General features: G+C 47.3%; 1 protein-coding gene across 1 annotated transcript in view; it reads right to left on the bottom strand.

The window, feature by feature from the left end:
* RHPN2 (rhophilin Rho GTPase binding protein 2) overlaps positions 1–10,911 on the bottom strand; it is a 46,289-nt gene extending 35,378 nt beyond the window's left edge. Inside the window, exons 1-2 of the mRNA XM_063945995.1 lie at positions 10,776–10,911; positions 1,980–2,108 (exon numbers count right to left, since the gene is read on the bottom strand). Coding sequence (XP_063802065.1) covers positions 1,980–2,108; positions 10,776–10,810 — 164 coding nt within the window. The 5' untranslated portion in view covers positions 10,811–10,911. The remainder of the gene's footprint in view (positions 1–1,979; positions 2,109–10,775) is intronic.
* Positions 10,912–13,240: the final 2,329 nt, after the last annotated feature.

Below are 13,240 nucleotides of genomic sequence, written 5' to 3'. Positions count from 1 at the left end.
ATAAAGTGGGGGGAACTACAAATGGTAACCAATATATAATGTGTGGGGCACTACATAAAGAGGAAGTGCTACATAAAGATGGAGCACTACATAAAGTGGGGGGCACTACATAAAGTGTGGGGCACTACGAAAAGAGGGAGTACTACATAAAGTGGGGGGCACTATATAAAGTGGGAGGAACTAAAATGGTGGCCAATATATAATGTGTGGGGCACTACATAAAGAGGAAGCATTACATAAAGTGGGGGGCACTACATAAAGATGGTGCACTACATAAAGTGGGGGCTCACTACATAGAGTGGGGGACACTATATAAAGTGGGGGAACTACAAATGGTGGGCACTACATAATGTGGGGGGCACTACATAAAGAGACAGTACTACATAAAGTAGGGGAACTATAAAAGTAAGGCACTACATCCTATGGGGGGCACTACGTAAAGTGGGGCAACTACAAACGGTGGGCACTACATGAAGTTGTGGGGGGACTACAAAAGGGGGGCACTACATAAAGAGGGGGCACTACATAAAGTGTATTCCTCAGCATGTAGCCAATAAATTCAGAGTGTGGCCTCCAATGTGAGTGACTATGACAGAATTGAGGCGTGAGGTACAGTATAAAGAGCCTCATGCCACAGTATGGGATTATTCAGATGGATGTTGGCTCAACCCACAGTATGAAGCCTCCAGGTGACAGATAAGATTGAAAGGAAATTCGTAGGGCCCTGTCAGTGTGAAATCAGACATTGTGAGTGATTATGCAGGGAGAGTCGCCAGCAACACTCCCATAACACCGCCCATAAGACGGACCATCTCCATGCCTTCACTTAGACACCTCCCACATACGCTTAAAATATTTCTGAGGCATTCCTAAGACCATGCGTCTCAATGGCAACAGCGCCTCTGTGAGCACGTACGCTGGGCGCTTGCACAGTGTGACTCAGACGCACACACAGTAGAAAATGATCGCCCAACTGCGTCCGACACCGCGTGCCACTCAGAATGAGGTCCTATGTCTCCAATGCTCTACTGTTTTCCTGCAGAATGGCTGAATGGGCGGTTGCTTATAAATACTGCACAGCACTGTTCCGCTCCAATGTCTTAGCAAACTACAGATGTCATCCAGCTGTTAGCCTTGGTTTGGCCGCTGTCACTTCTATTTCAGCCGTCACAGACAGACTCCCAAGAGTACAACACAGTCATGAGCTGCTTCGCAGGACTCTCTCAGAAGATTATGTGCAGACCGGCTATACAACATGGCTGACACACATAGCAGGAAGCTCTCTGATCGCCACATGGATGTGGTTTCTCTTCCCACAGCGAACATAGACCCAAATTTATCAAGCCTTGGAGAGTGATAAATTGCATGGTGATAAAGTACCAACCAATCAGCTCCTAACTGCCATGTTACTAGCTATTGGGCAGATGTATTAACCTGGAGAAGGCATAAGGAAATGATAAACCAGTGATACGTGCAAGGTGATAAAGGCACCAGCCAATCAGCTCCAATATGTAAATTAACAGTTAGGATCTGATTGGCTGCTGCCTTTATCACCTTGCACATATCACTGGTTTATCACTTCCTTATGCCTTCTACAGGTTGATACATCTGCCCCTATATTTGAAAAATGACAGTTAGGAGCTGATTGGTTGGCACTTTATCGCCCGTGTAATTTCCGATGTATTACAAACAGAACATTGTGCCCACTAAGTGCCTCGGTCCTTATCAGCGCAGACATTCCGATGCTCACACAGTAGCTGCGAGGAGAGATATAATGACTTAAGCACTATTATCAGCACTGCAAGGTATGCGTCTTTGGTAAACAAAGGTAGGGCTGGAATCCGTTAGCGTCCGTCCCTTTTCGTGGAATCTTTGCTGCCCCATTCCACCTTATCTCTAGCAAGGTACACGCTGTGCAGGTAGGTCTGCACCGTACTGACACAATGATCTGAGTATTGAGACACAACGCCAGGGCTTACTCTGAGTTCTGGTACACCTCCACCGATATGTTCAGCGATTCCAGCTCCTCCTTGAGAACCTGAAGGTTTGAGTTCACGTAACTCAGTTCCAGCAGAACCTGATCGCGCACCTTGTTGTTTGTGGTAACTCTGCAGAGAGAGGAAATAATTAGCACATAGGTCCAGAAGCTCATCCGCAGGTTACCCTGAGCAACGGAACATATTACACACAGGCTCTAAATTGTATCTATCCACCTCCTCTGTAGTACTGTACCATTCCTCTTTCTACCTCCTCTATAGTAATAATAATAATAATAATAATTTTATTTATATAGCGCTCTTTCTCCAATAGGACTCAAGGTACTGTACCATTCCCCTGTCTACCTCCTCTACAGTACTGTACCATTCCCCTGTCTACCTCCTCTGTAGTACTGTACCATTCCCTGTCTACCTCCTCTACAGTACTGTACCATTCCCCTGTCTACCTCCTCTGTAGTACTGTACCATCCCCTGTCTACCTCCTCTGCAGTACTGTACCATCCCCTGTCTACCTCCTCTACAGTACTGTACCATTCCCCTGTCCACTTCCCCTGTAGTACTGTACCATTCCCCTGTCTGCCTCCTCTGTAGTACTGTACCATCCCCTGTCTACCTCCTCTACAGTACTGTACCATTCCCCTGTCTACCTCCTCTGTAGTACTGTACCATTCACCTGTCTACCTCCTCTGTAGTACTGTACCATTCCCCTGCCTACCTCCTCTGTAGTACTGTACCATCCCCTGTCTACATCCTCTGTAGTACTGTACCATTCCCCTGTCTACCTCCTCTGTAGTACTGTACCATTCCTCTTTCTACCTCCTCTATAGTACTGTACCATTCCCTGTCTACCTCCTCTACAGTACTGTACCATCCCCTGTCTACATCCTCTGTAGTACTGTACCATTCCCCTGTCTACCTCCTCTGTAGTACTGTACCATTCCCCTGTCTACCTCCTCTGTAGTACTGTACCATTCCCTGTCTACCTCCTCTACAGTACTGTACCATCCCCTGTCTACATCCTCTGTAGTACTGTACCATTCCCCTGTCTACCTCCTCTGTAGTACTGTACCATTCCCCTGTCTACCTCCTCTGTAGTACTGTACCATTCCCCTGTCTACCTCCTCTACAGTACTGTACCATTCCCCTGTCTACCTCCTCTGTAGTACTGTACCATTCCCCTGTCTACCTCCTCTGTAGTACTGTACCATTCCCCTGTCTACCTCCTCTGTAGTACTGTACCATTCCCCTGTCTACCTCCTCTGTAGTACTGTACCATTCCCTGTCTACCTCCTCTACAGTACTGTACCATTCCCCTGTCTACCTCCTCTGTAGTACTGTACCATTCCCCTGTCTACCTCCTCTCTGTAGTACTGTACCATTCCCCTGTCTACCTCCTCTGTAGTACTGTACCATTCCCCTGTCTACCTCCTCTGTAGTACTGTACCATTCCCCTGTCTACCTCCTCTGTAGTACTGTACCATTCCCCTGTCTACCTCCTCTGTAGTACTGTACCATTCCCTGTCTACCTCCTCTGTAGTACTGTACCATTCCCTGTCTACCTCCTCTACAGTACTGTACCATCCCCTGTCTACATCCTCTGTAGTACTGTACCATTCCCCTGTCTACCTCCTCTGTAGTACTGTACCATTCCCCTGTCTACCTCCTCTGTAGTACTGTACCATTCCCCTGTCTACCTCCTCTACAGTACTGTACCATTCCCCTGTCTACCTCCTCTGTAGTACTGTACCATTCCCCTGTCTACCTCCTCTGTAGTACTGTACCATTCCCCTGTCTACCTCCTCTGTAGTACTGTACCATTCCCCTGTCTACCTCCTCTGTAGTACTGTACCATTCCCTGTCTACCTCCTCTACAGTACTGTACCATTCCCCTGTCTACCTCCTCTGTAGTACTGTACCATTCCCCTGTCTACCTCCTCTCTGTAGTACTGTACCATTCCTCTTTCCACCTCCTCTGTAGTACTGTACCATCCCCTCTGTACCATTCCCCGTCTACCTCCTCTACAGTACTGTACCATCCCCTTTCTACCTCCTCTATAGTACTGTACCATTCCCCTGTCTACCTCCTCTGTAGTACTGTACCATTCCCCTGTCTACCTCCTCTGTAGTACTGTACCATTCCTCTTTCCACTTCCTCTGTAGTACTGTACCATCCCCTCTGTACCATTCCCTGTCTACCTCCTCTACAGTACTGTACCATCCCCTTTCTACCTCCTCTACAGTACTGTACCATCCCCTGTCTACCTCCTCTGCAGTACTGTACCATCCCCTGTCTACATCCTCTATAGTACTGTACCATTCCCCTGTCTACCTCCTCTGTAGTACTGTACCATTCCCCTGTCCACCTCCCCTGTAGTACTGTACCATTCCCCTGTCTGCCTCCTCTGTAGTACTGTACCATTCCCCTGTCTACCTCCTCTGTAGTACTGTACCATTCCCCTGTCTACCTCCTCTGTAGTACTGTACCATTCCCTGTCTACCTCCTCTGCAGTACTGTACCATCCCCTGTCTACATCCTCTATAGTACTGTACCATTCCCCTGTCTACCTCCTCTGTAGTACTGTACCATTCCCTGTCTACCTCCTCTGTAGTACTGTACCATTCCCCTGTCTACCTCCTCTGTAGTACTGTACCATTACCCTGTCTACCTCCTCTGTAGTACTGTACCATCCCCTGTCTACCTCCTCTGTAGTACTGTACCATTCCCCTGTCTACCTCCTCTGTAGTACTGTACCATTCCCCTGTCCACCTCCACTGTAGTACTGTACCATTCCCCTGTCCACCTCCTCTGTAGTACTGTACCATTCCCCTGTCTACCTCCTCTGTAGTACTGTACCATTCCCCTGTCTACCTCCTCTATAGTACTGTACCATTGACCTGTCTTCCCCCTTTGCAGTACTGTACAATTTCCCTTTCTACCTCCTCTGTAGTACTGTACCATTCCCCTTTCTACCTCCTCTGTAGTACTGTACCATTCCTCTTTCTACCTCCTCTATAGTACTGTACCATTGACCTGTCTTCCCCCTTTGCAGTACTGTACAATTTCCCTTTCCACCTCCTCTGTAGTACTGTACCATTCCCCTTTCTGCCTCCTCTGTAGTACTGTACCATTGCCCTTTCTACCTCCTCTGTAGTACTGTACCATTCCCCTGTCTGCCTCCTCTGTAGTACTGTACCATTGCCCTTTCTACCTCCTCTGTAGTACTGTACCATTCCCCTGTCTACCTCCTCTGCAGTACTGTACCATCCCCTGTCTACATCCTCTATAGTACTGTACCATTCCCCTGTCTACCTCCTCTGTAGTACTGTACCATTCCCTGTCTACCTCCTCTGTAGTACTGTACCATTCCCCTGTCTACCTCCTCTGTAGTACTGTACCATTCCCCTGTCTACCTCCTCTGTAGTACTGTACCATCCCCTGTCTACCTCCTCTGTAGTACTGTACCATTCCCCTGTCTACCTCCTCTGTAGTACTGTACCATTCCCCTGTCCACCTCCACTGTAGTACTGTACCATTCCCCTGTCCACCTCCTCTGTAGTACTGTACCATTCCTCTTTCTACCTCCTCTATAGTACTGTACCATTGACCTGTCTTCCCCCTTTGCAGTACTGTACAATTTCCCTTTCCACCTCCTCTGTAGTACTGTACCATTCCCCTGTCCACCTCCTCTGTAGTACTGTACCATTCCCCTTTCTGCCTCCTCTGTAGTACTGTACCATTGCCCTTTCTACCTCCTCTGTAGTACTGTACCATTCCCCTGTCTGCCTCCTCTGTAGTACTGTACCATTGCCCTTTCTACCTCCTCTGTAGTACTGTACCATTCCCCTGTCTACCTCCTCTGCAGTACTGTACCATTCCCTGTCTACATCCTCTATAGTACTGTACCATTCCCCTGTCTACCTCCTCTGTAGTACTGTACCATTCCCTGTCTACCTCCTCTGTAGTACTGTACCATTCCCCTGTCTACCTCCTCTGTAGTACTGTACCATTACCCTGTCTACCTCCTCTGTAGTACTGTACCATCCCCTGTCTACCTCCTCTGTAGTACTGTACCATTCCCCTGTCTACCTCCTCTGTAGTACTGTACCATTCCCCTGTCCACCTCCACTGTAGTACTGTACCATTCCCCTGTCCACCTCCTCTGTAGTACTGTACCATTCCTCTTTCTGCCTCCTCTATAGTACTGTACCATTGACCTGTCTTCCCCCTTTGCAGTACTGTACAATTTCCCTTTCCACCTCCTCTGTAGTACTGTACCATTCCCCTTTCTGCCTCCTCTGTAGTACTGTACCATTGCCCTTTCTACCTCCTCTGTAGTACTGTACCATTCCCCTTTCTGCCTCCTCTGTAGTACTGTACCATTGCCCTTTCTACCTCCTCTGTAGTACTGTACCATTGCCATTTCTACCTCCTCTACAGTACTGTACCATTCCCCTGTCTACCTCCTCTGTAGTACTGTACCATTGCCCTTTCTGCCTCATATGTAGTACTGTACCATTGCCCTTTCTGCCTCCTATGTAGTACCGTACCATTCCTCTTTCTACCCTCTCTGTAGTACTGTACCGTTGCCCTTTCTACTTCCTCTGTAGTACTGTACCGTTCCCCTGTCTACCTCCTCTGTAGTACTGTACCATTCCCCTGTCTACCTCCTCTGTAGTACTGTACCATTCCCCTGTCTACCTCCTCTGTAGTACTGTACCATTCCCCTGTCTACCTCCTCTGTAGTACTGTACCATTCCCCTGTCTACCTCCTCTGTAGTACTGTACCATTCCCCTGTCTACCTCCTCTGTAGTACTGTACCATTCCCCTGTCTACCTCCTCTGTAGTACTGTACCATTATCCTGTCTACCTCCTCTGTAGTACTGTACCATTCCCCTGTCTACCTCCTCTGTAGTACTGTACCATTCCCCTGTCTACCTCCTCTGTAGTACTGTACCATTCCCCTGTCTACCTCCTCTGTAGTACTGTACCATTCCCCTTTCTACCTTCTCTATAGTACTGTAGCATTTCCGTTTCGACCTACCCTGTATTATTATAGCTAATAATGGAGTTGTGTGTGTACTGATGTTGGAAAAGATATAAACTAAGTACTATATATATATATATATATATATATATATATATATATACACACACACACACACACACATACATACATACATACATACAATGTTTGCGTCCTTTGCCGTAGTCACGTCTGTAGCATTACGCTTCATACTACTATAAGCTCTTACATGGTGTACATTCGTGTGAACGTACATCTGTCTATAGGCGCTGTAATACCGCCTGGTGCATCTTTAGACACACCATGGAAACTGGAACCAGACCCGTACTACCCCCACTTCAGCGGCATCCCAGGTGAGACATAATCAGGGCCTCAAAGTCTAACTGTAGGGTCACAAGAGATGCACTTTAATCAGCTGCGATCCAGTCCTTTTGGATGAAAATTTGCCATAGAAAAAGACTGGCTTATCAATGAATGGGATCACCTGTATTTTGTCATGTTACATTTGTGTAACCCACGTGTCCATGTGTGCGCCATTCATAAACATTCTCAGGGGGAGATTTATCAAAGCTTGGAAAGAGATAAAGGGGGTCATTCCGAGTTGATCGCTAGCTGCTGTTGTTCGCAGAGCAGCGATCAGGCTACAAATCAGCATTTCTGTGCATGCGTATGCACCGCAATGCACACGCGTGACGTACGGGTACAAAGTCCTTTGTGGTTTTGCACAGGTTCTAGCGAAGCTTTCAGTCGCACGGCAGAACGCAGGAAAATTGTAATGAAGTGGGTGTTTCCGGGTGGCAACCGACCGTTTTAAGGGAGTGCTTAGAAGAAAAAGCAGGCGTGTCGGGGAAAACGCAAGCGTGGCTGGGCGAACGCTGGGCGGGTGTGTGACGTCAAAAGCCGTCCCTCCGTCGTTAGAATCCATGCACACGAAGAGTAACTACAGGGCTGGTCTTGTTTTGCACAAAACGATTTTGCAGGCGCTCTGCTGCACAGGCGTTCGCACTTCTGCAAAGCGAAAAAACACTCCCCAGTGGGCGGCGACAATGCGTTTGCACGGCTGCTAAAACTGCTAGCGAGCGATCAACTCTGAATGACCCCCAAAGTGGACGGAGATAAAGTACCAGCCAATCAGCTCCTAACTTACATGTTACAGACTGTGTTTGAAAAATGGCAGGAGCTGATTGGCTGTGACTCCGTCCACTTTCTTTCTCTCCAAGTTTTTATAAATCTCCTTCTCAGACTGAAAGGGCGGCTTGTAGCTGGTGGGTGTTATTGTTCTGTATCCCCACCACACATCCTTCCCCTCGCAGCCCACCTAACGCTAACACCCACATTTATGTCAGCGCTCACTGTGAGTAATTGTCCTAAAGGCCGGGTATAAAGTCCAGCGCGGAGCAAAGAGACTTCCCCATTGTCCCTCTCTATGCTCAGCACAGACAGCTATAGACGTGCGGCTGTACAACCTGCAATGTCACTCCTCACACCCACACAGCTCACCTGTGTAACAGGACAGATCCCAAGCCTTTCTTCATACTGGATAATGTCATCTATCGGATTGTTCGTATAGAAGGCTGCTCTTCTAGGGGGAGGTGTATCAAACCTTCCAAAGAGGACAAGTGGAGGTTTTGCCTATAGTAACCAATCAGATTTGACCTATGAGTTTCTAGATAATACTAGATAAATGTTAGCTTGAATCTAATTGGTTGCTGTGGGCAAAACCTTCACTATATATATGGGTGTGGATTGCTGGGTTGACAGTAACTAGGTCGACAGTCATTTGGTCAACAGTGACTAGGTCGACATGGTCATTATGTCGACGTGGAAAAGGTCGACTTTTTTTGTGTGTAGTTGTCTTCGTAAAGTGACTTGGAACCCCAATTAGTGCACCGTGTCCCCTCGCATGGCTCGGTTACTATTCCCAATCGTAGTCCACATTGATCGCGAAGTATGAAAAAGTTCAAAGAATTAAAAAAAAAAAAATGTGAAAAACTCATGTCGACCTTTGCCATGTCGATATAATGACCATGTTGACCAATAGTGGTCGACCTAATGAGTGTCAGCCTAAGTGTTGTCGACCTAAATACTGGATACCATATATATTAGCTATCCCTTCTTGCTGCTAGTTAACCATTTCTTTTCTTTTGTTCTCTTCACCATCACCCCCCACAATAGCTGCAGGGTCAGAGGCAGACGCTCAGCCAGCTGGATGACCCTGTGTGAGTCTGCGCTCAGGTGAGAAGTATATAGCGATCCTGTGTGATATAACAACGCACAACACAGGGGGAACATACGCAGCTGTAAGTGGACTAATGACGGAGCTCTGTCACAGCCAGACAACCATGCGGCACTGCGAGCACACAGACTATAACACAAGACTATGAAGTGCTGCAATCTATAGCAGCCAATCAGCAGTCACCTTCCATATGTCCAGTGCATGACTCATGACAGAAAACGTCTCATTGGTCGCTGTAGTTCATAGAGAAGTTATACTATCTTCATATTTATGCAGCGGCTGATGGATATTAAAGATTCAAGCATTGCATTGGCGATGCCCGTATATAACCTCTAAATCGCCGCTATGTCATGTATTTCATTGCACTAGGGACTACTTCATATCCATTCTGTGAAGTGGGCTACTCAGACGGGAGCATACGCAGAGATCCGTGTGATACAGCTAGATGTCTTGCCCCAATACACAGCCGTTACAAATGGGCGCTAATAGTGGCGGCGGCTACCACGGATGGGGGAGGGGCAGCCCCATAGATGCTGCCAACTCTGAATACAGACGATCCGCATTTATTTGTGAGCGTGCAATGCGGCCGCATCTGCGGCATAGGCAGGGCCACTTTAACATGTAGGCACATTAGGCAGCTGCCAAGGGCCTCACAATTCTAGGGGACTCTGAGCTGGAGGCTGGTGGTGGTCGTGCAATCATGGCAGCGAGGCTGCGTTCTCTACCTGCCTCCCCGCCTACAGCCAGACGGTGAATGGCTGTCAGATGGCTGGAACTATCCACCAGAGTGCTGACTGCTGTTCACTGTATGGAAGCATGTGGAAAGAAGGCACGGCACCCGTGAATGGGTGTGTAGGGGCCCCAGTGCATTGCTTTGCCCAAGGCCGATCCCAATGCTATTAAGATGGCCCCGAACCTATTAAGATGGCCCCGAACAAAACAAAAACAAAGGCAAGTGTTAAACGAGGGAGCCGCACAAAAATGCTGCACACTGGGCTGCAGGACGGTTCCCTCAGGGACTGGCCGCTCCCCCTCTATGGCAGCCACCTGCTGCTGTGACCTGAATAACTCTGTGTGCCTGCAGTGTACGGGCCGCTGGTATGTTCCTGTACGCCTGAGACCGGCACGTCTGCCTTTCACCTGCTTTATTTCAGCCACAGAACCTGTGTAATTCATAAGCGTCCCTTATGAAGGTTTATTATGGCAACCCCCGTCATGTTTATTTGGTGCAGGCATCTGTTTATTTGGTACATGAGGTGCAGGCTACAATAGCAGATGAAGTGGTACACGGTGCTCCCTGGCGCGGTGCGCGGCGTCCCAGCCCAGACTGGGGAGGGAGAGCCATGGTAACCTGCGCATGAACTGTTGTTACAATCAAAGCACTGTCTCACGGCGTTCATTAGTCTCTTGCATCTGTTGGGAATCAGCTCTGGGAATCTTAGATCACCGGGGCCGACAGAACAAAGGCCTCATTTTCTAGCTGGGCACAGAGACGGGATGAATGGATGGGAACATACCGCAGGAGGTTCTCAGCTCCGGCTCTCATCCGCATGGCTTTCAGGATCTGATTGTTCAATCCCGCCCTTTGATTCTGCAGTTTGCTGCGACCGGTCTGCGCGATGGATTTACCCTGTAGTCAATAAAGATAAAAACATTCTGTCAAAGGCCTGTCCAGCAAACAAGAGGTTACAGGAGCCTGCTGGCACAGAAATCTGTTACACGACACAGGTGGCATCTTAGCTCTACATACAATGTACATGGGAGATCACCCATAGCAACCGCTTCTCATCAGTGCAAGTTAGACTAACGCAGGGCAGGCTGGTAAAAGCTGTTCCAACATAAGGGACGGCAGCTCCCGCAACTGCGAGGGGTAAATTTACTAAAGCTTCTAAAACGGAGAATTGATGTTGCCCATAGCAACCAATAAGATGCTGTCTATCATTTCTCTATTGCCTTTTAGAAAATGATAAAGAGCTTCTGATTGGTTGCTATGGGCAATTCTCTGTTTTAGAAGCTTTAGTAAATTAATTTACCCCTAGAAACTCAGTTTGCCATCAGGCGGACAATTATTATTATTATTATTACTATTATTATTATCATTATTTCTTATATAGCGCAGCATATTCCGTTGAGCTTTACAATTGGAACAACAGTATTAGAACAAAACTGGGCAATAATAACAGACAGATATAGAGGTAGGAGGGCCCTGCTCGCATGCTTACACTCTATAGGGAAATAGACATTGATATACAAGGATAGGTGCTACCTGTCACATAATGGTCTCCCAGATTGCAAAGGTTCTTGGTGGGCTGTATGATAAGGTCACACAGTGATGTTGGCCTTGGGGTCAGGAGGATGGGAAAGTGAAGAAAGATAAAACATGTGGGGGATATGTGTGGACTGTACAGTGGGGATATAATCGGATAGGAAAGCTTATGAAGGCTATGTGAGTAGTTCTGGAATGTGATTAGCTGTCTGAAGAGGTGAGTTTTCAGGGAACGCTTGGAGGTTTGGAGACTAGAGGAGAGTCTTATTGTGCGTGGGAGGGCATTCCACAGAGTGGGTGTAGCCCGAAGAAAGTCCTGTAATCCTGAATGGGAGTGAGTAATGAGTGGATGAGAGAAGTAGATCTTGTGAAGAGGGAAGGGGACGGGTTGGTAGATATTTTGAGATAAGTGAAGAGATGTACGTTGGTGTAGTTTGGTTAATGGCCTTGTGTGAGAGTAAAAGTATGTTATCTTGAATACATTTTAGATTTGACCACTAGGGGCAGTGTACGATTGCCGCCTATGACACATACTCCCCAGATATGTATACCACAGTCATCCGCGTGGATTCAGGTCATCCAATCACCAGAGCCGTGACTAGCAATTTTACTGCCTGAGGCAAGATGGAAAATTAACAGAACCCAAGCCCTCAATTGTAACCAAATGAAAAACTAAAATGTGAATTCCCTGTCCCACCTTCAGCTTTGCGCCCTGGGCGACTGCCCCTCTGGTACAGCCCTAGACACAAGGCCATGATGACGCAGCAAATGGCAGTCGTGGCGTATTGGTAACAACAGGTTGTGCGTGGAATGCGACAATTACAGAAAAATAAAAAGGTACAAAATAACTCCCAATAAACTTTATACGTGTAATTAGAGAGTGCCGGAATATCTGGGCCTATAAATGTCGCCTCTCGTTGTCCGAGTTACTTCATCTTCATCATCTGAGTCACTCCTTAGTGGAAAGCGTCCACTGACTGTGAGATTTGTCACTGACTGAGATAATAAAAGGCTGGCCATGAGGGGCGAGAAACAGCCCATTGTCCCCTGACAGCCACGCCAGGCGGGAAACATCCTGCATGCAGTCTTATTTCAATGAGCAGTAAACAGGGCTGTAAAAGGGGATTTATCTGAGAACGGTCCGCAGTCCTAACAATGCTGCGTCCTATTTAACATGTCCTGCAAATAATATACAAGTACTTGCGAACGAACAATGACAACAATGGTAGATTTTAAGTCCAGTATCCTTTGATGGTGTTTTCCTGACTGGAGATTGAGCAGATGCATTGACAACAGTCAGTAAATTTACTGACAGCAAGTACAAATGCAAATCACCAGATTTCTGATTTACCCACTTATTTTCTAGGTGCAATATTTAGATTGCACGGCCTTTGGGGCAGGGGCATTTATCATGAATTACCGTTATAGCCGAATCTCTAAACTTGCGGTCAGTGTCGGACTGGGGCATGAATTGCCCACCGGGGGAATATAGTGGTAGGGCACATGTTTAGGGGTGTGTCCAGTCTCCAGAGGGGGTGTGGCCAGCCACCACATTGGTTTCCATAACCATTAGAGAGTGCATGGGCTGGGACCCTTGAGATATATATATATATATATATATATATGTGTGTGTGTGTGTGTGTGTGTTAGATACAGCTAGTGCATGCATGATACTGTACCAGATTAATAACATTAATAGATAACTTTAATATTATT

Source organism: Pseudophryne corroboree, chromosome 11 (genome assembly GCF_028390025.1).
Source record: "Pseudophryne corroboree isolate aPseCor3 chromosome 11, aPseCor3.hap2, whole genome shotgun sequence".
NCBI lineage: Eukaryota > Metazoa > Chordata > Amphibia > Anura > Myobatrachidae > Pseudophryne > Pseudophryne corroboree.
Note: the sequence above shows the minus strand (reverse complement) of the source record. Positions and strands in the feature narration are given on the sequence as shown.